Source organism: Meriones unguiculatus, chromosome 3, assembly GCF_030254825.1.
Source record: "Meriones unguiculatus strain TT.TT164.6M chromosome 3, Bangor_MerUng_6.1, whole genome shotgun sequence".
Taxonomy (NCBI): Eukaryota; Metazoa; Chordata; class Mammalia; order Rodentia; family Muridae; genus Meriones; species Meriones unguiculatus.
In genome coordinates this window covers 91,244,825-91,271,820 of record NC_083351.1, presented here as the reverse complement: position 1 = coordinate 91,271,820, position 26,996 = coordinate 91,244,825, and the positions used below count along the sequence as shown (strand labels likewise).

Here is a 26,996-nt window from a genome sequence, read left to right as displayed (position 1 = left end):
TGGAGATCCCGTGGCAAGTGTCCCTAGAAGGAAGGCGAATCAGCAGAGACTCTCAGGATTCTTTTCATGCAGGTAACCGGAAAGGCCAGCATCTCACCACGCTTATCCACGCTCTCCACGCACCTAGGGATCAGCAACTGGCTGTGCGCAGAGTTTGCTGCGACTGCGCCACCAGCCTCAGCTTCCCCATTGGGACTCACTTACGCCCGAAGCCCCAGGGCCAGGTGTGCCTCACTCGCTCTTCCCCAACCTCCTCCCAGTTCCCACGCTTCGCAGTTCCACAGACGACCGCACCCTGGGTCGAGCTGCGTCCATAGGCCGGTGGTGCCCATAGCAGCCTTGTAAGGTAGTAGCTGCCTCGGGTCTCCAGTGCGCCGCGATCCCGCTGGGAGGGGCCTCCTTGCACGCCTAGGCGGAGAGGAAGGAGGAGGGGCGTGTGGGCGGGGCCGGAGGGCGGGGCCCGGGCGGGCGGCTCCGAGAGCTCAGCGCCCCCGGGCGCGCGTCTAGTCGCAGAGGCGCACCAGTGGACGCGTCTTGGAGGTAGGCTAGAGCCGGGCGCTGTCCGTGGTCCGAGGCGCTGCTCGGGGGCAGGGAGGAGCCGGGGGAAGGTCGGGGGAAAGGGTGTGCGTGGGGGAGCATTGGCTTGGGACGCTTCCAGTCTGTGAGGCTAGCCACCTGCCCCTCTGCGCAGCGGCTCCATCTGCAGTGGCTCCTCAGAGACCTCGGGGCAGTGGTGCCAAGAATGGGTATGAGTGTTCACTGAGCCAGGTGCATTGCGTCGTCCCTGAATATGGTGGACCGAAAGCACCCCACGGTTCCCCACCAGACCCAGGTGCTAGGCCTCGCCGGGCCCCGGGTCGCTGCCCGTGGAACCTGGTGGGAAACGGCGTCAGGAGAAGCCACCGCCCCGAGCCGCGTGTACGGGAGCAGGAGCTGCCCGGATGTCCGCCGGTCCCGAATGCTGAGCGCGCCACTGCGCCTAGCAGGTGACAGTGCTCATTCGCTCCGCTACTCTCCTTTAGCGTCTGCATCTCCCAGTGGAGATGGCGAGGGTTCTGTCAGGGTCGCATCTTGAACGCCCATGTTTGCGCGCGGGGGAGGGAGGATCTGACCCTTCCTCGGTGGTTTCGGTTATGTAAACGAGGCCTGAACGAGTTGAGGAAGATGAGTAGCGTCCTTTGTGGAGCGCCGTTGGACAAGCTCTGATGTCCTGGTGATCGGTCCTGTGCATGTCCTACGGCGGGTGATGGCGTTCGGCCCAGCGCCCACTGGCGTCTCTGGCCTCTTTTGGGCGGGTAGGTGGCCTGCATAGGCAGCGCGAGCTCTCCAGAAGTGGAGCAATGGGAGGGGGACCAGGGGGCCAAACCCTGCTTTCTTAGCCTTCAGCTGGGTTCTCTGGCAGCACTCTGCTGTTTCTGCTCGCGTGCCAGCCCCTCTCCCATCACGTGACCCTGGAGGCCTGGCGAGGGGGAGGGGCACAGTCTGAGCTCAGCGTCTCCAAATGACTCTATTCAGAAAAGCTCGTGATTACCACCGGGACCCACCATTAGAAAAGGTGCCCTAATTCAAGTGGCGGATTGAGAATCCCTGTCTTTATCGATGGTGAAGCGAGACCGACCTGCGCAGGCATATTTTCCTCCTGGTGCTCCCTTGGATCCACCTTCTCCATTCTTTGAGGTTGTTGTCTGTTTTAACTGTCACCTAAGGTTTCAGAAATTTTTGTAAGCATTAGAATATTTCATTTAAGAAAACTGAAACCACCCATGAGGGTTGGAGGTTTGGGAGACGTCTGCAGATTGGGGCTCTGAAGACAGCTCTGCTGGGTTCCATGGAGGATAACTTGCCTCCTCAGCAGAGCCTGCTGGCCTATTTATAGTGCTTTACTGAAGGAGGAGCCTGTAGGAGGTGTGATTTCAGTTTTGCCAGGAAAAGGGGACTTGCAGTCTTGTCCAGCTCTTCTCTGTCTACCAGCAAGGCTGTTCTAAGAGACCACATGGAGGAGAATGGAGCTTCCCACTTCCTACTGAAAGGAAGGGTTGGTGCTGCTCAGCCACAGCCCCTAACACCCTCTTGGGGTCTCTTCCCGCTGGGCAGATCAGCTTCCTCCTAGAGAAGGGTCACAGTGTTCCAACCTTAGCATCCTCTATGGCCAGGCTTCCCTTGTCCACAACATCCCCCTACCTCCCACACTTCCCAATCAAAGCAACCTCACCCATGGCCGCCCATCCATGACCGGCAGGAGAGTCTCCAATGGCACTGCTCACCTAGGGCATTCTCCACCCAGGACGGCCCCACTGAGGACCCACAGCACCTCCCAAACAACCCTCAGATCGGTGCTGCAACCTACCTCTGCAGCACTTGGAAAGCCTTCCCCTAGTGTCCTGAGCCAGTCCCAGGAATGGCTTTGAGTGGCCCTGTTGGGGTCCCAGAGGGTATGGTTTCTGTGACCTGAAGCCCGTATTTGTGTGCCCCACAAATAGCTTACTGTTCTCAGAGGAAAGTAATGGAGAGAATGCTGCTTCCTAATGAAGAATGCAACCTCTTTGGGTCAATGGTCTCCCTTAACTATACAGTGATGTAACTCAGCTGTAAGCTGTGCTTTCAGGTCTAAATGCCCAAATGCAAGGCTTTCTTTGGTGTTTCAGGCAAGTGTAAGGAGGATGTTTCATAAATTGTATCTCAGGCTCCTCTCTCAGCCACCAGACTTAGTGAGCTCTGCCGGATGGCTGGCCCCTAAAGTTCCCTCACATTCAGTACTGTAATTTCAGTTTCCTCCTGGCAACCGTTTCCACTGCCCTTTGTCCTGTGGTGGGTCTTGATAGTTTCACCTCATGAACATATATCCCTGAACACTGGCTTAGCCCTTGTCTGTAGGTTTTGACCTTTACACAGATGAAATCGTAGAGCTACTATTCTATTGGACTATCTTTGATGAGTCTTAGTCTGAGCAGACTTAGCCATGGCTCTGGTTTTCTGTTCTGCTCTCAGCTATCTTTGGTTAGTACTTCTGTGTTAGGAGATCAAGAAGACCCCTGCCTTGAACTCTCCTGCAAACTGAAAGGCTCCTGAATTCCAGCAGTTGCCGGGCCTCAGGTTGTGTGCACCTTCCGATTAGTGAGTCGGGTGCCGCTTTTCAGAGCGCCCCCAGTTACCTTCCCACAGAGTGTCCTGTGTGTCACAGTCCACCACCAAAGCCTAGGACAGGCTTAAATGTCCCCACCTTGCAAGGTGTGTCCTGTCCTGATTATAATAGCAAAGCTTGGCAGTTCTTGTGTTCTCTGGCTCTCCCTGGACTGAGTTGGTTTTTTTTTTTTTTTTTTTTTTTTTTTTTGTTCTGTTGAGCAATCTCCTTTTTTTCTCTTTTTGACTATAGAGGCTTTTTGTCCATATTGGACAAACCAGTGTTTGTTGTATATAACAAGAATCTTTCCTTGTCTGAGCCTCGCCATTTTAGTCTCTTACTACTTTTTGATAAGCAGAAGTCCTTTTGGGAGAGTGTCCTGTGGCAAATGTTCCCTACCCAAGAGTACTTGGCTCTGGACATGGGCACAAGAATACTTAGGAGCTTAGTGTCCTCAGTTCTCTGTAGGTGTGTCATGTGCTGATCCTATATCTTTGCTCATCTTGTCTGTGCACCTTTCTTTTTCTGTCCCAGCACATAACAAATGAAGGTGAGGTGGGTTTCACATAAGGTAGTGCCATAGGTTGCTCCGTGCAAAACCCAGCCTACTCTGGCTGACTTCCTAGGACCTCTGGGTCTAGCCCCACCCCACCCTCTGGCCTCTCCCAGAGCTTTGCCCCATTGGGGCCTCTGCTAAATTTGCTCTGTCTTAGGGTCCTGTCCTGCTTCCTCTTCTGGTCAGAGTTTAGAAGATGTGTGATAACAATGACACATTGAGTGACTTAACATGGCATAAATCCATTCTTCTGCAGTTCTGGAAGCCAATGTGTCAGGTAAGTTGTGTCCCTGCCCTGGCTCTGGCAGAGCCTTCCTGTCCCTCTCAGCTTCATGTTACTCAGGCAGTCCTGCCCTTATGACTTGACACTCTAATGTTCTACTGGTTTCCTTGTAACCCTCCCTCAAGTCTACTTATGCTTCTCTAACAAACTGCCAAAGGTGGTGAATTTATACAGAACAGAAATGTATTTCTCATAGTCTGGGGGCTGAAATTTAGGACAAAGTCACTACAGGCTCACAGTCTGATAAATGTGGCTGCTGCCAAGACAGTGCCTTCTTGGAGTATACTTCAGAGAGGTCAGGCCCTATGTCACCACACGGCAGAAAGGCCTCAGACAATTCTTTACAACCCTCTTGGGAAGTCTTACTCTACTCATGGGAACCCAGGACTCTGATTTAATTCCTTCCCCCAAGGTCTCATCCTTTTGGAGGGATGCGTGTAGACAGAGTTCTGCCTGCTCTCTGTCTTACGAGGCATTGGCATACAATTTACCTTTTAACTGTAGATAATTTAGGTTGACTTCATGTCATGATACTATTTCCAAACCAGGTTTCATGCAGAAGTTCTGGCATTAAGATGCAGATACACATTTTGAGGTCCCAGGTCAGTTGCACCCACTGACCAGTCTTTATAGCCCCCTCCCACTATCCACAGACAATGCTGAGATGTGTGGCATGCAAATTAGCATGCTCATGTACATTTGGTGATTAGGAAGCCATGCTGATGCTGGGTTAGGAACCAGTCACTCACAAGTTCGTAAGCATCCTTTGGACCTGCCACATGGAGCTCCTAGAGGGAGCCTGGTGGCAGACACTGGCATGTCACTGTGAGACAGGCACTCACTGCAAGGAGTGCTCTTCAGCACCTCTACTGTAACTAGATCCCAGAACATGGAGCCTCAGTAAGTATCCCTCTTGATCTTGATTTTACCCATTTAGGCTCATGCAGAATGCTGTACTGGTAAGTATTTTGGCGGATGCTCTAGAAATAGTGTTTGATCGGATGATGTGTGATGGGATTTGATTTTAATGCTCACTACTGGCCTTAGACAGTTGTCTAGAGCCTGGAGCTCATAGTAAATGCTGGATGTGTGGGGGATACCATTCTCTTACTTTCTACTCACATTGATAGAGCTATCCAGGGCTCTGGGGAAAACCTGGTTTCTGTCTGGGCAGTGAGGACAACCTTAAGAAGTCACTGAACACTCCAGAATGTTGCGTGATTCTTCTCCATGCTCAGTCTTATACTTCCACTCAGCCACAGGGGCTTGTAACATTCCTTATTTTTAGAAGGTGTTTCTGTGCCTCCTCATAACCAAGAATGATGGGTACCCTCATTCTCTCATTCCAGGACTGTAAGCCAGAAGCTCAAACTGTCACTCTTGAAAGTGGCCATATCCCTGTATTTCCTACTGAGGGGCAGTCAGGGCAGGCAACATGTGGGCAAGGCTTGAAGTGAAAATTCCAGGAATCTAGGAATGCTAGGTAGCTGGGTAGCACATCCAGTTGCTTTGGAGAGTTCTGGGCTCATTTCTGTTGCCCTAGATGTTGGACACACACAAAAAAATTACGTGCATAGAACTCTAAACTTAACCTAGTTTCCTTGCCTAAGATTCCCCCTGCCTAACTTCAATATGATATTTTCTAGAGCATGTAGTCCTGTTCTACCTATAGTTCAGCCCAGATCTAGGATATAGGAAATAAATGGACATGGACACTGGTATGCCTTTCCTCTGTAACACCCAGGAGAATTGTGCTGTGTTTAACCTAGAAGAAACAGTGAGAATCACAGGGTTTGGTTCCCAGGTCAGTCTGTAGGCAGTAGCCTGGTCTTGAGTCTAAGCCTAGTGACTGTTCTGGAGCAGTGACCGGGACTGTGTTCCATCCTGGTAGATCTGGGCTCCTAGTACAGTTTGTGTGCCTGCGGGACGGACACATTCAGAAGATGCCCACTTTGTGGGAGTTCACCTTGCCTGGTCTGACAGTCCCCATTGAGAGAAGAGGCCATTCACATGGAGTATCCTGATGAGGAGCAGGGTGCATGCTGTATTATTAATGAAACGAACAGTTATCAAAGGGTGTGTTGTGTATAAGCACACTGTGAAGCACAGAGCTTGTATAGGGCAGGCTGTCTGTGTCCCGTCCTCTGATGAGCTCTCTCTAGGGCTGGCTGGATGTGTCTAGATCCACGCAGTCAGATCACCCTGGTCTTCCATGTGTCCCACTGGGCTCAAGCCTTGGTGGATGTAGTGAGGAAGAAGTGAGCACCAAGTAGATACTGTCCATTTCTTCTTCTTTCCATCTTAAACAGACTTCTCTCTCTCTTGAACTTCAGGTCATAGTCTTTCTAATTTGCTGTCTGACCTCACCTTTGCTGATGAGGCCTGTAGAACTGCGAGCATCCTGGCTGGTGGTTAGGGACCGGGCGGTATGTGTCTTGCAAGTGGATAAAAGTCTCACTTCCCTACCTTTATCTTGAGGTTGCTTCTTTCATGCCCCATGTGTCTCTGTGCCCTGTCAGCCTCTGGTGACAAAGACAAGATGAAGTTTGTAAACATTCTAGAGAAAGAGTTGTCTCCATGGCTGTGTGTGCCTGTGGAGATCCCCCAGAGGCAGAAGTGCTCTCTCCTTCCTTCCCACATTCTTTCCTGTCACGGACACTTGCCCCACACCCAGATAGCTGTCTCACTCACTCATAGACACCTACCCTGGTCATAATGCCTGCTTTATTCATGGGCACCCATCACATACACAAATGCCTTCTCTGGTCATGGACACCATGTCCTGGTTATAGGCATCTGATTGTAGTAATAGATCCCTTATCTTGCTTCCAGATCGTTCACTGATCCCTCATTTCCAGGCCTCCTGAATGGGGCTGTGCCCTGAGATATGTAGCAGCTGATTCTTGGCTTATACTTCTAGATTTTTTTTTTCATTTTTACTTCCTTCTTTTTTTTCTTGGTACATGTATGCATGTTTTGGTATGTGTTCAGGTGTACTGTGTGTGTGTGTTTGTATACATGTGGAGGCCAAAAAGCAACCTCACTGTCATTTCTCAGCACTCACTAGTTAGGCAAGGCTGGCTGGTTGCTGGCTTGTCTCCATCTCCCCAGTGTATAGGAGGATTATATGTATACACTGCTATGCCTGGGTTTTGTTTGTTTGTCTGTGTTTTTTTTTTTTTTTCTTTAACATGGGTTCTTAGAATCAAGTTCATCTCCTCAATACCAGCTGAGCTATTGTTCCAACCTACAGTTAGATTTTTCTTTAAGATTCTTTTTTAATTTGCTTCAGTATTTTTTATTTGGAAAAATGGGGGCCAGTTGATTTCCAACAGGTTTTTTTGGGAACAAGTCAATTCTTTGGAGTTGGCAAAGAAAACTAGGGATATGTTGGACACAAGAAATTGTGCCTGGGCTAAAGGGGTCCTCAGGGTTTGCAAAAAGCCCTGTCTCTACCATTTGCCCATGTCCCTTCCTACTTCGAGATCTGTAATTCTACCTCCAGCTGGCCTCCCCTGCCCTTCTCAGGCCTGGTCTGAAGATGCAAAACTGGTAACATAGTCTGTCCCTACACTCAGTGCCGCTGTGGATAAGTTACCATCTCCTGTCCTCCTGACCCCTCAGGGAACATAAGCAGTCATTGCTGGGTCACCAGCTGGCGCCACTCCCCTCCTCCACCACAACTGCTCTCTTTGCTCGCAGGGCAATCACTGCTGAAAGAGGCTGGTTCGGGAAGGGGCACCTGCTGACAGGGAGAGTCCATAGGGCAATGTTGGGGTTACATCTCTGCTGGCTGAGAGACAGTGAATTACACGCTATCAAGAAAGAAGTATAAGGCCTAACCTAGGGAGACAGGGCCTATCTGGGATACATACTTGATGTAGGACTCATCTTGGAAGTACAGAGTACATCTGAGAGGCTGTCCCTTTCCCACACTTGGTGGCTCAGGTGCCTTCCTGGAACCTCTTCTAAATGGCCTAACTTCCCTTATGGAAATTGTGGTGACATGGTGGGACACACCATGACTCCTTAAAGGTCTCCTTAAACTTTAGGTTTGCCTCAGCTACTGTGAGGCAGGAAGACAGGAGGCCAGGGCCTTTGAGTAAGGGTGGGAAATACTGCAGCTGGCCATTCTACAATGCTGGAGGAGTGACAGAGAGCATTAGGCCTGTAGGTACCTCCAGATTCCAGGGTACCTTGAGTACAGCCTCAATTCTCTTTAGATTCAGTTTGTTCTTACTGCTGCTGCTGTGAGCTAGAAAAGAGAACCTGTGGATAAGAGCCCTATGTCCTCATAGCCTACTCCTGGGCATGCTCTGATGACATAGCACCCTTTTTCTTTCTTTCACAGAATAAGTGATAGCCTAGTGATCTGTGTACAGCCACAGTTAGGACCTAAACCACTGTTACTTTTACTTTAAAAATCTTTTATGACATGCTCTGAAGGTAATCCATGTTCAGGGTAAAACAAAACAAAGATGGACACAGAGTCTTAGAGGCTTGACTACAGCCCCCAAGGTGCATCCTGAGAGAAGGGCATCTCAACACTCATGTTGCCGCCTGTCTTTTGTGCAAGTGTGTTGCTGGTGCCTGTCAGTGGTTGTGACAGAGGTCCCATACTGGGCTGAAAACTCTTGTCACTGGGGCTTTAAAACAGTGTGGCTGTGCTGTCAGCTGCTCAGGAAAGCCACAGATGTCAGCTGCTCTATCACAGGGTCCATAAAAGTTCCAGCCCAGCTTATTCCAGGGTTTAGTTTAGATGGTTCTGCTTTCCAGACTAGCAGCAACTTGGCTGTTACTTCAGCCTCCTATTGATTCCTTTGTGAAGATACCTTTCAGCCTGCATCGCTGCCCTGACTCCTGAGTGATGACCACCCACCTTCCTAGAAGATCACAGCCACTAGTTAGCTCTCTGATCCCCTGGTCGTGGTTCGTAATCTGCCCAGAGGCCTTTCTCCTACAGCAGATGGACAGGTGGGGCTGGGAGTAGAGTTCCATCCCAGGAGCCTCATCCCTACCCTGGTACCTGTTCAGTTTCTTGTGGTACTAGTGTGCTGTAGGAACCTGGACAGAACACATTTTGGCAACTGTCTGATGAGGAGTGGCCACATCAGTGAGAGACATGCCCTCGCTATCCTGAAATGACATTCCCCTGCTGCTGGTTTGCTCACAATTCTTTGATTTGGTTTGAATTTGCTGCCTGCCAGGCTCCAACCTGCCTTCGTGCCCTGCAGTCCTCAGTAGAGCAGAGACCCTCTCATGTTTCATTGTCTTGTGAGGGCCCAGGGCAGAAGCTCAGATAACTGGTCAGGTGCATGGAGTTGCTTCACCATGAGTCTGGTCTTGTGGAACTCCTGGGCTTCATGCTCAGCTAGAGCTTCCCATTTAATCTTTCTCTCCTCATCTGCCCTGTTGTGGCCCCCACAAGAAGCCCCATTTTGGAGGAAAGTTAGAAGAGCCTCTCATCGAAGAGGCTGAATTTTTCTGTTATGCTTTTATTACTGTTTTCAAAGGGAATGGGCAAGAAGGGGACATGGCCCTTGTGGCAGACTGTCATTTATGTTAATCTGGCTGTTTATGGAAATCATACCATTGTGAGTTCAGCAGGGCCAAACTTCACATCTCTTAGTGATGAAGGCATGCCTTGGCCACACTGGCATTGAGATCTCCAGTCTGGACAGGGCCTGCATGTTTCAACTTTGTTGCTGACTCTCCACAGAGGGTCAGTGGGGTGTGCCTATACCAGGAGTCCCTTTCCTCACATTGAGCTGTTAAACACTCAGTTCCCAAAGAGATGCTAACTGTGAGCTCATCACCCCTGCTTCCTGGGGGGCTGGAAATGGCATGTGCCTGTCCTTGCTGGAACAACAGTGGCCATGGTGGGATCATTTGCATTTGTTTGTGCTCATGAGTCTTGCTGGGAAGTGGTGCCACTTCCTCAATCTTCTTAGCCCTCAGGGATATCTTCCTGTCTTAGGAATCAGCAGCCCACAAAACCCAAAGAATATGGCTATACTTCAGGCTTCCCCATGGCGGCCCTCCTCTGAACCCAAGGGCCAACCTCATGTTCTAGAATCCCAGGGTAGGGTCATTCACCACTCCTGGGCATGGCTCAGCCTCTGCTTAGAAGGCTCAGATCTGAGGGACAATAAGCATGGATCCTAAGTATAGCATCGTTTTATAGACCCTAAGCATCCCTTCAGGCATTCACCCACAGCAGGTGAGGTCTAGGGAGGAGGCCATGGAAATGCCTAGAGAGGCCAAGGTAGAACCCACTGTTGCTGAGTCTGACCCTGCCTCTTTTGCCCAGAGCCTGTAGGTGTTGGGTTGGCAGGGTTGGTGCCAGGTTGAGCAGCTGGACCAACATTGCCCTGCTGGGCATTCAGCTCCAAGGGGTCCCAGCCCCAGAAAGGGTGCTTTTCTTCAGCTCTCGCCATATCTTGTTGCCTGGTACCACATGCTGCAGCTAGAACCAGGGACACAGATGGGCTGTGAACAGCAGAGTGACCCCTTTCTTCTCTTTCTTCCCTAGCAACATGGCTGACAGCAAGGCCAAGCCTGCCAAAGCTGCCAACAAGACACCACCCAAGTCCCCAGGAGACCCAGCTAAGGACAAAGCTGCCAAGAGGTTGTCACTGGAGTCAGAGGGTGCCAATGAGGGGGCAGCTGCAGCCTCTGAGCTCAGTGCCCTGGAGGAGGCCTTCCGACGGTTTGCAGTACATGGGGACACCAGGGCAACAGGGAAGGAGATGCATGGCAAGAACTGGTCCAAACTGTGCAAGGACTGCCACGTGATCGATGGGAAGAATGTGACCGTCACTGATGTGGACATTGTCTTCAGCAAGATCAAGTAAGTGTCATGCAAGCTTAGGTATCACAACTCCTATCAGCAACTATGATGGTCTATGAAGTATCTCGCTTGCAGATACTGAAGGCTTGAAGCCAAGAAGTGGGCACAGAACCTGTAGTGTCTAAAACAGTCTGGGGAGTACATTGGTCTCAAGTGCTTTGGCCATGTTCTGAGCTGTGGTCCTTGTCTCAGTCCATTTGGCCTTGGATGTGGCCAGGGTGGGGGCTTCTGGCCTCGAGAAAACTTAGTTAACTCTAACCAATACCCAGGTTAGTGAGCTGGTGCTAGACACAATCAGGATCTTCTCAGGTGAACAGAGACCCATCTACTGTGGGCTGAGCCCCTGTAGCTTTGTGTCCAGGATATGGCAGTGGTTTATGACACCCTTTTCCAGCCCCTTGTCTACCTCTTTTAATTTTGCACTTGAGAAATGTTCACATATGCAGCCATACTGATACAGGTCAGAGAGTGGCTATGTATCCACTGTGTTCTCTGACATCTGTGTGCTTATCAGGTCCTGTGTTTGATCTGTGGGTGCTACTAGCTGGGCATCACTTCCTCCTCTGGCTTTGGGTGGGTGATGTGGTCTTTGTAATTGTGGTTGCTAATCACTGCTTTGCTGATGGAATTGTTGGCTTCCCTGCCCCCAGTTCGTGCACTGGTGCCTGGAGGAGTCTTTGAGCAACAAGCAGAGGGTATAGGTGACCTGGCAGGTGGCTCTAACAAGTATCTCATGCCAGTTTAGACATTCCTAGGAAGGTGGAGGGATTTAATGTGTGTCCCAATGGGAAGAGGTGGCATAAGTCAGATTACCAGTTGCAGGGCACCATGACTAAGGGACTTAGGATATTGGCATCTTTCTGTTCCAGCTGAAGCCAGATGTAGCTTCCTCTAGAACCTGGCTGAGGGAGGTAGAAGAAGGCTGAGCTAGAATTTTCAATGTCCTGGCCCCTAGGAAGTGGCTCTGTGTATATTACTGAACCAGAGCCTAGCTGTCCCCACACGTCCCAATTCTGATATCAATTTCGCTGTGTACTGGGAGTTTGAGGCCTTTGCAAAACAAGAAAATCCCATGTTCCTATTGTACATAGTAAACAAGACTGTGTCTGGAGCATCTTAGGTTTGAATGGTTGTACTATAAAGGCTGAGAAACATGTCCCAAAGGGGCCCTGCACCCTGACCCTCTCCAGGCTCTGCTGATCCCCGAGGACCCCAAAGAGGGGTGGGAGATGGTCCATCCTGCTTGTTCGTTCTCCTGTGGCTTCTAACCCCAATGAGAAGCTGGAGAAGAAACTCTGTGTAGCCTCCAGCTCTGAAAGCAGATGTGTGTAAATAGCCCTATCCTCCCTCTCCCATCCATCTCAGACCCTGTTCCTATGATATCTCAGACCTACCTCTGCTTGAAGTTCAATTATTGTGGGTCAGGGTGTGAGAGGAGAATATGGCCAGTGGCTCAGATGTGTGGGGCCATTTTACCCCGATACCCACTGTGAAAGTCCTCACCTCCACTCTGGCCAGGTTCCATTGTGATAATACCAGCACTAGTTCCTCCCAAGCCTAGCTGAAAGGCCTTTGGCCAAGGACCCTATGTACTTCTAGACTGTGGTCCCAGGCTTTTCTTAACACCTCTTTTTCTCCACAGCTTCGTCTATGTGCAATGCTCCTGGGTAGCACTGACTCCTATGTGACCTCTACATAACGTTATGCATTCAATCTATTGGTTTCATAGAAAGGACCCAAGACAAAGCGTCAGGAGATGGTTCTCTCCCATGAGTCACTAAATCAGACAGCATAGTTACTGGAGATAGGGAGCCTACACTGTACAGAACAGGTCATAAGGGTCCAGACAGATGCATGCAGCAAGATGTCTATGAGGCTGCAGAGCCTCCACACTGCTGCTGCTCCTTCATAGATGACCTGAAAATCTAGAGACCCTCTAAATTTCACCAAAGTGACTACCCCTGAGTTTGGGTATCGACCATGGACCTTGTCTTTGGGGGAGGGGGCTTTCCCAGGCTTGGTGAGACTCATTGTGCTGGTCACATGTCCTGGCCTGTCTGTCCTGTAATCTGCTGGGAAATGTGCAACCTCCTCACTGGAACTTGTCCTGGGGGATATGTCTGAGGAGAAGGGCCCGGTGAGCTCACTGGCCTTGCTTAAAAGGCACCCTGCATGTTCCCGGTGTAGGATCAGCCTCCAGGGATTCTGGTAAGCTCAGGATCCGGTCTGTATGGATACCTGTAGTGTCCTTTCACCTCAAGAAACTCACACGGCCTTTTGAGTTCCACTGGACAGTTCCAGGCAGGGACAGACAGGTAGGTCCGCTCTGGTAGGTTGGCCAGCCATGAGAGAGGGGCACTGACCAGGCTGTAAAACGATCAGAACTAGAACTTCCAGATGTTGTGTGCTTGTATATGTGCTCTCCACCCCCATGTAGAACCTGTGTTTTTACAGCCTCCCAGTAGATGGTACTGTGTGGTCATGGGTCTTTTGGATGATGAGGGCCGCAGAGGACTGAAAACTCCAGACTTGTACAAGTGAGCCATGTGAAGGGAATGCAGAACTTTGGGCGCTTAGACACTTCATGCCCGACTCCAGGACACGGCTGTTCCCCATTGTAGACTCTGGGCTGTCTGGGAACCTTGGAGTGTCCCTGCCTTGCAAGTCAAGGGTCTGGAGAGCAAGCCCATGCAGCCCAAGCTCAGAGAGGGTTCAAGGCCATGACAGTCTAGGCAGACAGGCTATCAGTGCTGTATTCAATGTGAGCTGTGCTTGCTGGCACTGTGGGCTCAAACTGTGGGGCAGGTGTCTAGCTGGGTGCCCGGGGAAGCCCAGGTGAGCTCCTGCACTAAGTAGAGGCCCAGAAACTTTGATGTTTCTTTTGCCTACCCCCCTGGACCCTGAGACCCTAGAGACTGCCACTCCCTCACCTCTCACCACCTTTGAATTATTTTTCCCTCTCACAGCCTGGATTCCATTGAGGTTCCTTGTGACCTATGTCCCACTTGGAACACCTCCGCTCTGGAGGAAGAGCCTCACCTCACAGGCATGTGTGAACAGAAAATTCAGAGTCGTGCTGTCCTCTAGTGTAGGGGGATGGACAGTATCCTGAGTACCAGGGGAATGCTGAAAGGGATAAGGAAGAAGGGCTGGGGAAACTCTGGAATTGAGATTTCCAGGAAACTTGTGGCTGTAATGGCACTGTTTGTATGACGAGGGCTGGGTGTTTGTGGTCCCTTGAGGGGCAGCAATGGCAGCTGCAGAGGCCTTTGCCTCCTATGGGAGTTTGGGGCTTGGGAGGAAATTGCTTAGGTACCTCCAGGAAGTTGCTGACTCTGACAGGACTTGAGAGAGAAAAAAGTTCAACTATTTCTGTTTTGGGGCAGGTTGCCATGGCTCTGCAGGCGTGGCGCCAGCTGGGGTATCTGCAGCCTTTGTTTAGGTCCTTGTCACCATGGCAGCGCTTGTTTGTTTTGATGTTACTATGTGTTAAATTTTAAACAAATTTCTTGAAGCTCTATACCAAGTTTTATTGTAGACTACTGTTAACCTAGACTCTCCATCTTGCAAAAGGCTCAGCAGGGCCAGTCTCCACACAGTTAACAGAGATCTAACACTGAAGCAAGGCCAGTGTGGTGCAGCTTGAGAAATAACTGGGGGCCTTAGGCATTGAATCTGTGTGTGACTGTCTGTGATGGGTCTGTGTGCCTGTGTATGGACCTGCATATGCTTGTGGAAGAAGAGGTTTAGGAGCCTCAGGGTGAGGCTGGGTTCACCTATGGCTTCCTTACTTTGACTACCATTCTGCCAGACCTTTGACCTCCCTGGGCCTGGATTGGGTTCTAGGTACCCTCCAGAGTAAATGCACAGATTCCTGCCAACACTGTGCACAGTCAGAAGGTAACCTGGCTGGGGCATCAGGGCCCAGTGTCCATTATGTCTGGATACAGGTCAAAAGGAAGCAAGGCCAGTCCCTACATGTAAAAAGCAGGACCTAGATTTGCCTAGACTGAGGATTTGTCAGCCACTGCTCGGCATATGAACTGCTTGATGTTTCTTACATGCCACAGCTAGTCAGCAAGGCCTGATGGGATTCTTCTGATGTCTGTGTGCTGCTGAGGAGGCGCAGCATAGAAGCCACTTGAGCCAATGTAGCGCCTGCTCCTAGGAACAGGCCTCGTGTCTAGAGAGTTCTGGCCAGAGTTTTGGGAACCCATGGGAAAGGTAGGTGTCTGTGTATACCACCCACCCAAGCATCCCAGAGAATCCAGATGTCAAGGACCCTAGACATGTGAGGACCCTTGGAGGCAGCCTCTGTTCCTGGCTGTGGGCCCACACAGTTCTACTTATCCCTGGCACACATGTCCCTGGAGCTCCTCCTTCAGGCTCTGCTTCCTGAGTCTTGGGTAAAGCTAACAGTCACATGTTCCAGGGGAGAGTGGCCTGACCCTGCAGGCCTTGAATGGAGCAAGATCCAGCATGCATCTTACTCTTCAGATGCCCCAGTGTCTGAAGCCTTTCTTGCTGCTATTCTTACTTCTGCATCGCCCTCTAGTGGCTGCATATGGCAGTGCAGTGTGACCACTCAGAAGCCTCCTGGGAAACTCAGGGTTGACCTCTGTTGGGAGTTAAGACAGGAGATATGGAGTTTTTTGTTTTGTTTTGTTTTTTCCTGATAGTTATTGAGCTAGTGGTCCCCATGCCTTTGTGGTCAGGCCTTCATCTGATCTGGTGAATCTGCAGTGACCAGGTAAGGATCAGGCTGTTGTGAAGATAAGCACCTTCCTGCTCCTCAGCTCCTCCATCTTGCCTTGGGAAGCTGGCTGCCAGTGCATGAAGGCCATGTAAGAGAATGAACATCACCAAATAGCCATAACTCTATCCTCATGCCTTATCCACCCCCACCCCTGGATTCCAGGCCAGAGCTGTGAGGAGGGGGGAGTGGGCAGATGTAGTATCTTTTTAGGGTCACCTGGAGAATGTTTATCCTACAACCTCAGGCCCCTCAGAAAACGCAAAATGACAAGTGAGAAGGGGCTTTAAGGATGCTATGTTCCCAAGAGAGGGAAGTATCAATACTGTAGGCTGCAGATGCCTTCTCTAGGACAACTGGCGACTGCCAGTAAACAGAAATCTGGACTGTGCCCAGAGCAGGGCCACAGCAGTGCTGCTGCTGGCTGACTGATTTCCTGAGACGGGCCGAGTCCTTGTGGATAAGTGGCATCCAGGCTCCTCTAGGCAAAGTGCACATCGCCTGCTCTCAAGCACTTTCTTGACTCTAGTGACCTGCTGTGGGCACAGAGAACCGACAGGCCTGGACTTTCAGCAGCATTACCACTGTTTTAGGCACAGAGGCCAGGGCTGGGTCCTGAGGTAGATGGGCAGTCAGTGGGCATGGAAGAATCCTAAGGAGGGAACAAGAGATAGGTGTCTGAAGAAAACGACCAGACTTCTGCACCTCCCTTGAACACATCTAAAGAGGCAGACACTGGTAGCAACAGGCATCTTGAGGCCCATGGCAGTGGAGGCTGTTCCGTGGTCCAGCAGGCTCAGGTCAGTTCCCTCACTGTTTCTATAGAAAGCCTCCAGAAGGATGAGGCAGCAGGAAGGAGCCTGGACTAGAGGTTCCCACTGCCCAGGAACTCCTTCCCGGTCCTTCAGCTGCTCTCTGACCCCCACACGTATAGGGAGGGTATAGCTCTCCACCCCTCAGAAGTGCCTTCTCTGCCTTCACAGTATTTGGCTGATGAAGATGCTCTCTGGTGTTTACTCCAGAAGCAAAAGCTTCTCTAAACCCCAGGTACCAAGAAGCACACACAGGCAGCCTTGTCTTGTCCCGTGATCCACTCCTTCAACACTTAAGAGTTTTCGTATTATTCAAGCCTTGACAGGGACTCTTTCCCAAAGGTGCTGAATAGGGTGGACAAGGGGCTCTGTGAAGGCCCAGGAACTCTTTCCCAAAGGTGCTGAATAGGGTGGACAAGGGGCTCTGTGAAGGCCCAAAGCTGAGGTGGGGAGTGGTAGTGTTTGTGATATTGGCCATAGAGGAGCAGACCTTCCCCAGAGGTCTCTGTTGCCTGAGGCTGGGTCCTACCCCCTCCCATCCAGGTTCCAGGGTCCCCAAGAGACTGAGAAGGTGCCCTGCACATAGGAGACAGGGCCTGGGAAGAAATCCCAGGCTCCTGGGGTACATGTGGGCAGACACCCACTTATAGGCCAGCTTTGGAGCCAAAGGTAGGGAAGGGCAAGCCCCAGGAAGACCCCTTAGTCCTGAGAGCTCTAGATATAGGCTCACTATGTAGGAGAATCCTGCAGAGGTTTTTACATCTCTGAGTTAGAAGTGGGCATTGTCTGGTTGGGGATTCTGCTTCAAGAAGTGCCTGGGTCTCCTGGGGAGAGTTCCCTGTGAACTGGGGCATGAAGACAAGTCTTCTCTCCCCAACAACACAGACTTGTGGGGACCCAGGCTAGAAAGGGATTGTTGGTACCAGTGGAGCAGTCAGCCAGCTCTATCTGAATGTGGCCTGTGATGGGAGAACCCCTCCAGTACCCACATCCCCCAGTGACTCATGCTGGTGGTGCCTGGCGCCGAAGCTGCCATAGAGGGCTGTGTGCTCCAGCAGCAGGTTGCCAGGCTGGCTGCTAGGCCTGGCATCCTCATGTCAGCCCAGGAAGGGTTGGGAGTAGGAGACAAGAGCGCCTTTGACTTTCCACGACAAAACAGAGCAGCCCTGGGGGTGGGGTGGGGGCGTAGATTAACACCCCCCGAAGGTCCTAGGAGAGAGAAAAAAGCTGTCAGCTCCAGGCACCACTGGACTGTGAAGCCAAGCTGCTCAGTACTCTCAAAGGTAGCCAGTGAGCGCTGGGGCGGAGAGTACTGAAGGACTGGACCTCACCGTCTAAGGCCCAAGGCATCTACCGAGGCTCCATTTCCCACACCACCGGCAGGCCTACCAGGTTCTAGGATCACACAGTCCCACTGTGGGGCTCTAGCTCCTATGTTATGTCCTTGATCTGAGTGTAATGCCTCAGTGGCTTCCCAATCTCCTGACAAGTAGGGATGCCCCCCCCAACATGGGACCCTGTGCATTTCTCAAAGGACGTTTGGCTCAGCTCTCCTGGTTGTTTGATTAGAATGTCCTATATATTCAGGACATGTGTAAAGTGTGAGACTCCTCCAGGCACCAGTAAGAATTCAGGGTGTGTGGGAACAGTAGTATTTTTATGCCTGCTTCCTTAACCCCGCTCCCAGGGGTCCACCTGGGCGTTTTTTTTCAAGTTTGAATGACTGAATAAAATCTGCACAATCTTTGTAAATGGGTTTAACACGAGCTTAAACGTGTTTCTCTTGAAGCAGCGCTCCCCCCCCCCGAAAACTGGCTTGTGGTACATCCCTCTCAACAGGCAGCAGGAAGTTTCCCTCATTACTTCTGCTTTCCTATGGGCTCCTCCCTGCGTGTGTTGCCTCCCCCCCCCCCCCCCCCGCACCAATCTCTTTGCTTTGGTGAGGTGTCTGATTCAAATACTTGCACAATTGAAATTTTCCTTTCTTACTACCAAGTTCTTTGCATCTTTTAGATACAATCCCCTTTTCAAGTTTATATGTTCCATGTATTTTCTGCAGCTCTGTGGTACTTCTCTGTCTTCAGTGTTGATCGAAAGAACGGGCTTTTACTATTCTGAAGTCCAGTCTATCCATTTTTCTTTCTGAACGCAATGGTTTGGCATCATTTCTAAGAAAACCTTGCCCACCCTAAGGTCACCAGATTACCTCCCAGATATACTCGGTAAAGTTCTTTCTGGAGCTATGCTCTGAGCCAGCTCTGCTGTGGCGTGAGCTGTGGCCCCGAGCTGGTTTATTTTGCAGAGGTAGCAGTTGTTCCAGATATTTTAAAATAGTCCTTCTTCCTTGACCTTGTTCAAGTTAGGCACCTGTGTGGGTATTTCTGGACTCCAGATAAATGGAGCTCAGACCTGGCTGGCTTTGCAACGTGTCTTGGAATAGTATAGGCTCAGGCCTCTAATTTGTTTTTGAGACAGGGTTGTGTAGCCCTGGCTGTCCTAGAACTCACTCTGTGGACCAGGCTGGCCTTGGACTCAGACATCCGCCTTCCTGTGCCTCCAGACTGCGCGGTCCACCACCGCCTTGATTTTGTTACACTCACCTTGGCTGCTCTGGATCCTGTGCTGATGGTCAGCCACAAAAGCCTCACTGGGATTTGTCAGTCGGCTGTTTTCAAGTCCCGGACCTGCAGCACACTGCAGCTGGGGTCAGTGGCATGCCTGGCCGTAAGAGGTAGCCTATCTCAGGCCATTGCCTTAAAACTGACCAGGAACATGCAGGACTTGCAGACCTGTGTCTCACATACATTATGTCAAAATGTTGAAAACGTCACTAATTTAAATTAGTTGGGGGCAAGTGCCAAATTGAAAATACTTTAAAGAAAAATTATAAATAAATAGCAATTTCATAACTTTTTTTTTTTTTAATACTGCCTGAACAGCCTTGGGAGGAAGGATTTTGTGAAGTGGTAGATCTCTGGGATGCTCACTGGTGGCCAGGTGCATGTTGGGTAAGAGTCCCAGCCTCAAGCCACCCTGCCGACCAGGCTATTCTGCACTGCTCACACTGGAGTCTGATCAGGCAGGTGATATGACTCCTCCTGCCGATTTGATAACCATGGCCTTAGGCCGTTCCTGAGCCACTTCTGACCCTGATTTAGGCCTGAGCTCCCTCCTGCTCCTTGACTGGCTAGGGTGTCCCTGGAAGAGATGAGGGGATCTTCATCCTGGGTTTTCCCTCTGACCTCCCACCCAGGAGAGAACAGACAGAAATGTCCTGACACTCTGGTTCCTAAAGGGCATGCTTCCTTCTGTCTTTCCAGGCTGTTAGCAGTTGCTGGGGACTTCTGATTGTGACCAGTAGAGGTCACTGCAGAATGCAAGGAGGGATGGTACACTTGTGGGCTTGGTCGCCGGGGACCATGGCCTGAGGACTTGTCTGTCACCCACAGAGGGAAGTCCTGCAGGACCATCACCTTTGAGCAGTTCCAGGAGGCGCTGGAGGAGCTGGCCAAGAAGCGGTTCAAGGATAAGAGCAGCGAGGATGCTGTGCGTGAGGTGCACCGGCTCATTGAGGGACGCTCACCGGTCATCTCTGGTGTCACGGTGAGGGGCTGAGGCACGGGTGGGACTCGTGATTGCATCTGCCCTAGGGGAGGCTATGGTCCAGGAGTATCTGAAGGCCACAACTGGCTAGATTTAGAAGAAAAAAAAAAGTATAGACTTGTTAGCCCTATAAGTCTGCGACTCACCTGGAGCCAAGAAAGGTAACCCCCTGTCTGAGCATGTGACCTAGCAGGGTCACACTCCTTGACAGCTGCCCGCACAGCCCCTGCCACTTCCCCTGACATGCCGCAATAGACAGTGGCAGTCCTTACCCAGCACCCTCCCTGGGCTTGTGATAACACCCTCTTCTGCTCTCTTTCAGAAAGCTGTGTCCTCACCCACGGTGTCACGGCTCACAGACACAACCAAGTTCACAGGCTCCCACAAAGAGCGCTTTGACCAATCAGGGAAGGGCAAGGGCAAAGCTGGCCGCGTGGACCTGGTGGATGAGTCAGGCTATGTGCCTGGCTATAAGCATGCAGGCACCTATGACCAGAAGGTGCAGGGGAGCAAGTAGCCTTACAGGCTGAAGATCTGGACACTTACAGGTGCCAGGCATGGGACTTACACCCATTGCACTTCATTACATTCCTAGGTTCAACTGGGCAGAACTCAAACAGCACCTCACTAGGCAACGGTGGGGGCAATGCCCGGGACTCCTCCTGCTGGGTGCTTGACACTTCTCTCTCAGACCCCAGGTTTGGGCCATGATTCATTGTTCTTTCCTAACATACCTGCCCCGTCCACAGCTGGGAAGTAGACTGCTATTTGTAAACTGCCTCCCAGGATCATATCACACTGGCCACTTGATCTGCAGGTAAAAAGGGGTATTTTGGGGTGTTGGTAGAAATGAGGATGAGCAGAGCAGACATCAGAACTTATATTGACCTTATCTAGGCACTTCCAGGGCAGCAGGAGCTAAGAAACTAACCAACTGCATAGAGTAATCATAAACAGGGCCCTTTCCTGACCAGAGGACATGGCTGAGGCTACCTGGTGGTTGTCTCAGTGTGTGTGGGAACAGGTCACATCAGCACACATGCCCACACGCGCGTGCGCACACACACACACACACACACACACACACACACACACACGTGTTCATCAACCAAGTCTGTGCTGAGAGTGGACTAGGAGACAAGAGAAGTCCCCTGGTGACCAGGGGAGTGACTTGGAGAGTGAACTTGGAAATTTTTTTCAGTGCTTTTCTAAGGAATGACAAGACTATGTGCTTGACCTCAAGAGTGGTCCAGGGAGATTCAGAACATCAAGCTTCCATGAGGTTCTCTTTGCTCTCTCCCATCACTGGATTAGGACACACGTGATGCTGAGACACTTGGTCCAACCAGGCCTAGGCAGTCAGTTGTTCTACCAGTATAAGATGAGAGATTTTGCCAAAGCAAGTTATGTTGTCCTTTGCTCAAAATTATGTGTCTTCAGCTGTATGAAACCTCCTCTGGTTTCAGTTTTTCTAACTCTTCTCACAAGTGCAAGTGCAGGGCACCAGACATCAGAACCAGGCCCAAGAGAAACTTGCAGCATCTGCACATCTTTCTCTGCCACAAGAGAGAACACAGAACTCAGCTCATGCATGTGTGAGGGTGCCACTTAGGCGGCCCCAAAGACACGTACCACCATCTTAAGAGCCCCACAGCACCTGGTCCTTTGCATTAACACAGCCCTAACCTTGCATGCAACTTGCTGGACTGTATGGCCTTGTTCCTAGAAATAACACACAGTGGCCTCAGGCTATGCCTCTGAGAGCAGGTGGCTGTTGAGGGCGAGGCATCGTATGTGGCTTGGACAGCACAGGTAGAAAGCAAGGTGGCCTTTTTCACTGCCATGGCATGTTGTCACATTACCCACCTCTCTGGGGCTCAGAGAGCATGCCTCCACCACAGCACCAGAGAAGCCTGCCTAGTAGCCTAAGAGAGAAAAGCAGGGGCTTCAATAACACACTTCTAAAGTGCAGGCCCTCTGAAGGTCCAAGGTTATCAATCCCCTCAGCACAGCCGGCACTGGAGGATGGGATGGTCCAGTAGTCAGCTTCCTCCCAAGGTTCCAGGAGTTTGCAGTACCTGGCATTAAAAACCAAGTGGTGGAACCTCCTTTCTGGAATCTTACCTCACTGGTCTGGGGAAACAAAAGGACCCTGGCACTGCTCACACCCTTTCCCAGAACTCCTAGTCGCCACCTGGCACTCTCTTGGTCTGAGGATACTGTTTTCTACTGCCTATACACAGCCCAATTGCTACCATTATGGCTGAGACGGAACACACACAAATCCATCAGGAGGTGACTGAATATGGGTCAGGGCAGAAGGCCATGCTGGCGTGGTGTCAGAGGGTCCCCACACCATGCAGTGGGGCAGATCTTTCCCTGACCCCACGGTAGTCTGAGAATTCTAGACACTGTCTCCTGTTCAAAGGGCAGGATGCCCAGAATGATGTCCAGATGAAGATCCAGGCCAAGTCCAGGGTTAGCTGCTTAGGAGCACCTAGGAAACAGTGTAAGTGTCTATCTTGATGGGACCACCCAGCCTCATTGGGAAGCTTCGTTATGAATGAGCCACCTCGCCCACGTGCTCAGGACTGAACACAACGGCTCCAAGTGGCAAGCCCATATGAGCCATGGGCAGCAGAGAGCCAGAACTGCCATCTCAACCCCCACATGTCAGACAGGTCCTCAGCCTGAGAGGATAAAAACTTCAGAAAGCATTTTTGATTGCTCTAACTCAACTTGGGCTTTGTAAATGAAAGTTGGGTCATTCTGCCTTGCTGGTCCTAACTGTCCTAGCACAGCTCAAGCATCCTTGGGCTCCCGAGGGACAGTACTCGGCCCTCCATGTAGTCCCTCAGCAGCACCCAGAACTATGTCAGACAAGTGGTCTTCATCGTGTCCCCTCGTAACCCAGTTTCCTCAAACAGCACCTTCCTTAGGTCAGTGTTAAGTTTAACTTTGAAAATACGGCCTCCCTCTAGACGATCTGTCATCTAGCAAGGAAAGAGTCGTTACAATTAGATCATAAAGACTTAGTGTCTCCATACTGTCAATTTAAAGTGTCTGTGGAATTCATGTGGCATCTGTGTACCCTCTCAACACAGCAACTGACTGGACTCCCAACACTGCTGTACAAAACAGATATGCATTTTCCTCAGTTTCTGATTTGAATACACAGGTAGAGTGTCTCTGTTGCATGTTTTATGCGATACCAGCTAGCTTTTACTAATCGTGGGTAAATAGAATTCAGTGTCTCTTTGTGAATAATAATAATAATATATAATAAAACACGCAAAGCATGCCAACCAAGACCCAGGGCCATGTGCTATTAGGTGACAGACACACAAGAAACAGGGACAGGTTCTCTCAGGGGATGATATCCAGCAGATGACTTTTTTTTTTTTCTAGAGGGGACACCTAGGAGACAGAGACATACTCTGTTGTGAGCTGACACCCAGGAGACAAAAAGATACATTCTATTAGAAGACACTCAGGAGACAGAGACAGGTTCTTTTAAGGTATGACAGCAAGGAAAGAAGGACAGGTTCTGTCAGGGGTAGAACTCAGGGACATGGATTGGAGTGACAGAGTCATGTTCTGTTGTGGGTAACATTCAAGGGTACGTTCTGTCAGAATGATACTTAGACATGTTCTGTTGGGGGTGACATTCAGATATATGTTCTGTAGGTGGGTCATATACAGGGACATAGTCTGTTGGAGGTGACATTTAGGAGAAAGGGACAGGAAGAATGATGCAGATGGTGTCTTAAGTATTAGGGAAGGAAGGTAGGCAGGTTGGAGGGTGTTTGAGAACACTGACTCTAACAGAATACTTATTTATTTCTATTTAATGCTATAAGATAAGCAACTAGTTAGTAGAAATGCTTTACCAAAATCAAAGTTCAAATTACATGTTCAAATATTGTTGAAAGATCTATATTTATACTGGAGTATTTTTACACCTTTCGATATCCTATCTTACATTGGGGCATAGGGACATTATGACAGATGGAGATAGTTTTGAAATTTTGAAATGGGCCATACAATTTCTGCCACTTCCCTGCAGTGTCCCAGGGAGATGACAGGTGCCTGCTCTGGGACAAGAACCAAGCATTCCGCTCCCAGAGGCCCTGGGTTGCTTCAGCTGCCTGTTTTAATGAACAGTTTTACTGGCACACAGCTGCACACCCATGTGTTTACATACTGTTCTGTAGCTGCTTTGGCGTTAGAACTGGCTGGGAGGATTGAGACAAATGCACAGACACCTATGGTATTTGCCACCTGTCCCTTTTCAGGGAAAACTGCCTCCCTCCCTCTCTCTCTCTCTCTCTCTCCCCCTCCCTCCTTCGCTCCCTCTCTCTCTTTCTCTCCAGACTTGTGTACTACCTGGCTACAGCATGGACACATTGGGGAAGCCCTGCCAATTAAGAATGGCGAGGGTGACACTTTAGCTGTACTGTGAAGACATAAGAATATCTTTCCAACACTGAGCCAAACTGCTCTTCTTCACTAACATACTACTGACCATTCTGAACTTTATAGTTCACGGGTGTGGCCATCTTGGGACACTTAAATTATCTCTTCCTTTAGACCTCTTAAACTACACCAAGCCAAACAACAAAGGAAGCCTGTACAACTTAAACTTGAAAGGAGTAATATGCTACTACTACTAGTTTGTAATAAGTTTTTATCAAGAAAGGGAGTTAAGTTTATATATATGTGATATATATTTTTACACTATTTTATTAATGTTAGGGAATACGGAGTTTATCACTTTATCAGTGTGATGGGTAATGTTGATGTCATGGGTGTTCTGACTCAGAAAGCACTTAATGCTGACATCTAAACTACACTTTCTCAAAAAGTCTGTCAGGTCAGGATGCCCCTGCTGTCCCTCCTATAGAGTGCAAGGCATCTAGTCACCTGATGGACATATGATCATGGCCTGGCTCATATTGCTTTAGTGAAACAGCTTGTGTCTATCAACATTTCGTTCATTGTGTTTGCTGTTATTAACATTGTGTTGGTAAAGTGATGAATAAAGGTGTTCAAATGTAGATTTCGACTTCTCTCGCAGTATGATGCTTGTCTATACTAGGGATCACATCCTCTGGCCGGCAGGGCCTTCACACTTGGGTACTAACAGAGAGGTGCCTAGAGTCTTCCTGGCATCAGAGCTCACCTTAGAGAGCCTTGTGTCACTTTCACTCAAGGGACTTCCTGCTTCCTAGCTTAGGCAGGACTGTAAGAACAGGTAGACCAGCCATCTGTCAGACTCAAGGCCAGGCCTGGCTTGGGTGCAGCCCTTGGGTGAGTCCAGACTTACGGTAATCACTCATAAACTGCATCACAAATTACCAGCACTCCAAAAGCAGGCACATCATCAAGATGATGATTAAAATTAAGCTTCAAATACTAGTCCAATGAGGTTGCTGCTCAAGAGCTGCTAAGAAAAAAACAACAACAAAACAAACAAACCATTTTTGTTTTGTTTCAATAATGAAATAATTTGTTACCAGTAGACATAAAAAAAATTCTAAATGCAGAAAGTGACCATAAGTGAAATCTTTTTCACAACAAGTAAAACAAAAAGCAGGCAGGTACCTTCTGATTAATAGTAACCATGCAAATATTTTGTGAAACTAAAAATGTTTCATTCAGACATGTGGGAACAATCACACACAAACTTGCAGGGGAACAGAGAGGCTAGCGCTCACCCGCACTGCTGTATTTTGGAGGTATTCAGAGTGCTGACCAGTTTCCTGATTAGCACGGGTAGAGATGCTGAACAGATGAAATCTAAAAATGGCCAGGAATGGTGGTGCACATCTTTAATCCCAGCCCTCAGGAGGCAGAGGCAAGAGTCTGAGGCCAACCTGATCTACATGGTGAGCTCCAAGACAGCCAAGTCTACATAGTAAGGACCTTGTCTTAAAAGGAAAACAACAACAAAAACAAAAACAAACCCAAGAAAAACCAACCATCAACTAAATAAACAAACAACAAAAAACAAATGACAATTCTATAGTCAGAAAAACAAAAAAAACAAACCAAAACAAATATACAAAATGAGATGGCAGATGGGAAGCTGGTCACCAGATACACACAGCTGAAAAAGTCCAGGACAGGCAAGAGCATGCTTTAGAGTTTCCCCATCAATGCCAGGCCTGCTTGCTCACTGGCTCCACCAGCATGTCTGCAGTGTGGAAGCTGAGGTAGAGCCAATGGCCAGAGGCTATCTTCTTATTTAAAAGCCTAAGTGTCACAACATGTCTATACAGTGGTACACTGAAATACTAAAGCTACTAAAACATTAATGAGAGATTATCAGTGCCAAGAATAATCTGAAAATTAAGGCAATATAAATTAATTCATAGACATACATGACTTACAAAAACTCAAACAGAAATAGACAGCTAGCTGTACAACTCCTGACTTGGGGTAAGGAGCTGCAGAACACAGCTGACTGCCCCCAAAGCTTCAGTTGAGGCTGGAAACTCACTCACTGCTTTGAACACAAAATCCAGCTGGGTTGGGGGGAGGGAGAATCTTTCTGACCTCATAAGGCAGAGACCAAGGTCCATTAGGGCAACTACTCTAAGTGGCTCAGCAGCTGGCTCTTCCTCTGCCTGGTCCTGCCAGGACACACCTCAGGTCCTCACATACCATTCGCTCTAATTATTAGCAACATTACCCAAAATCCACTCGGGAGAGGCCAGATTGTTGGTGAGAACAGGTTCTACCACATCTTAAAACAATCATACTGAACTAGTATAAAAATTCTACCCACAAAGAAAGTTCCGGGCACAAGTGGCTTCACGAGCAAACTCTACCAAGAATGAAAAGATTATAAATGCAATCTCCTTAAAGAAGAATGGCTGACAGCACGGTGCTGCAGATCCAGATGAAGCAAGGACAAAGGGACTACAAGCCACTGTACTGCAGTAACGAACAGGGTAGTGCTGGCTTAGTGTCAGACACTGTTATAGAAGTTTATTTCTATCCACTCATTCATCAA

General features: G+C 49.6%; 1 protein-coding gene across 2 annotated transcripts; it reads left to right on the top strand.

Annotated features, from left to right (window-relative positions):
• Positions 1–389: 389 nt before the first annotated feature.
• Tppp (tubulin polymerization promoting protein) lies at positions 390–25,035 on the top strand. 2 transcript variants are annotated; one of them, XM_060380352.1, is made up of 5 exons: positions 461–540; positions 3,835–3,954; positions 10,493–10,810; positions 19,825–19,978; positions 20,301–25,035. In XM_060380352.1, exons 3-5 carry the CDS (start codon positions 10,497–10,499, stop codon positions 20,493–20,495), a joined length of 663 nt encoding a protein of 220 aa, XP_060236335.1. In that variant the 5' UTR covers positions 461–540; positions 3,835–3,954; positions 10,493–10,496; the 3' UTR covers positions 20,496–25,035. The 2 variants fall into 2 exon arrangements, with proteins under 2 accessions (XP_021487092.1, XP_060236335.1); XM_021631417.2 differs by lacking the exon at positions 3,835–3,954 and having other exon boundaries at positions 390–540.
• The last annotated feature ends 1,961 nt before the right edge of the window (positions 25,036–26,996 follow it).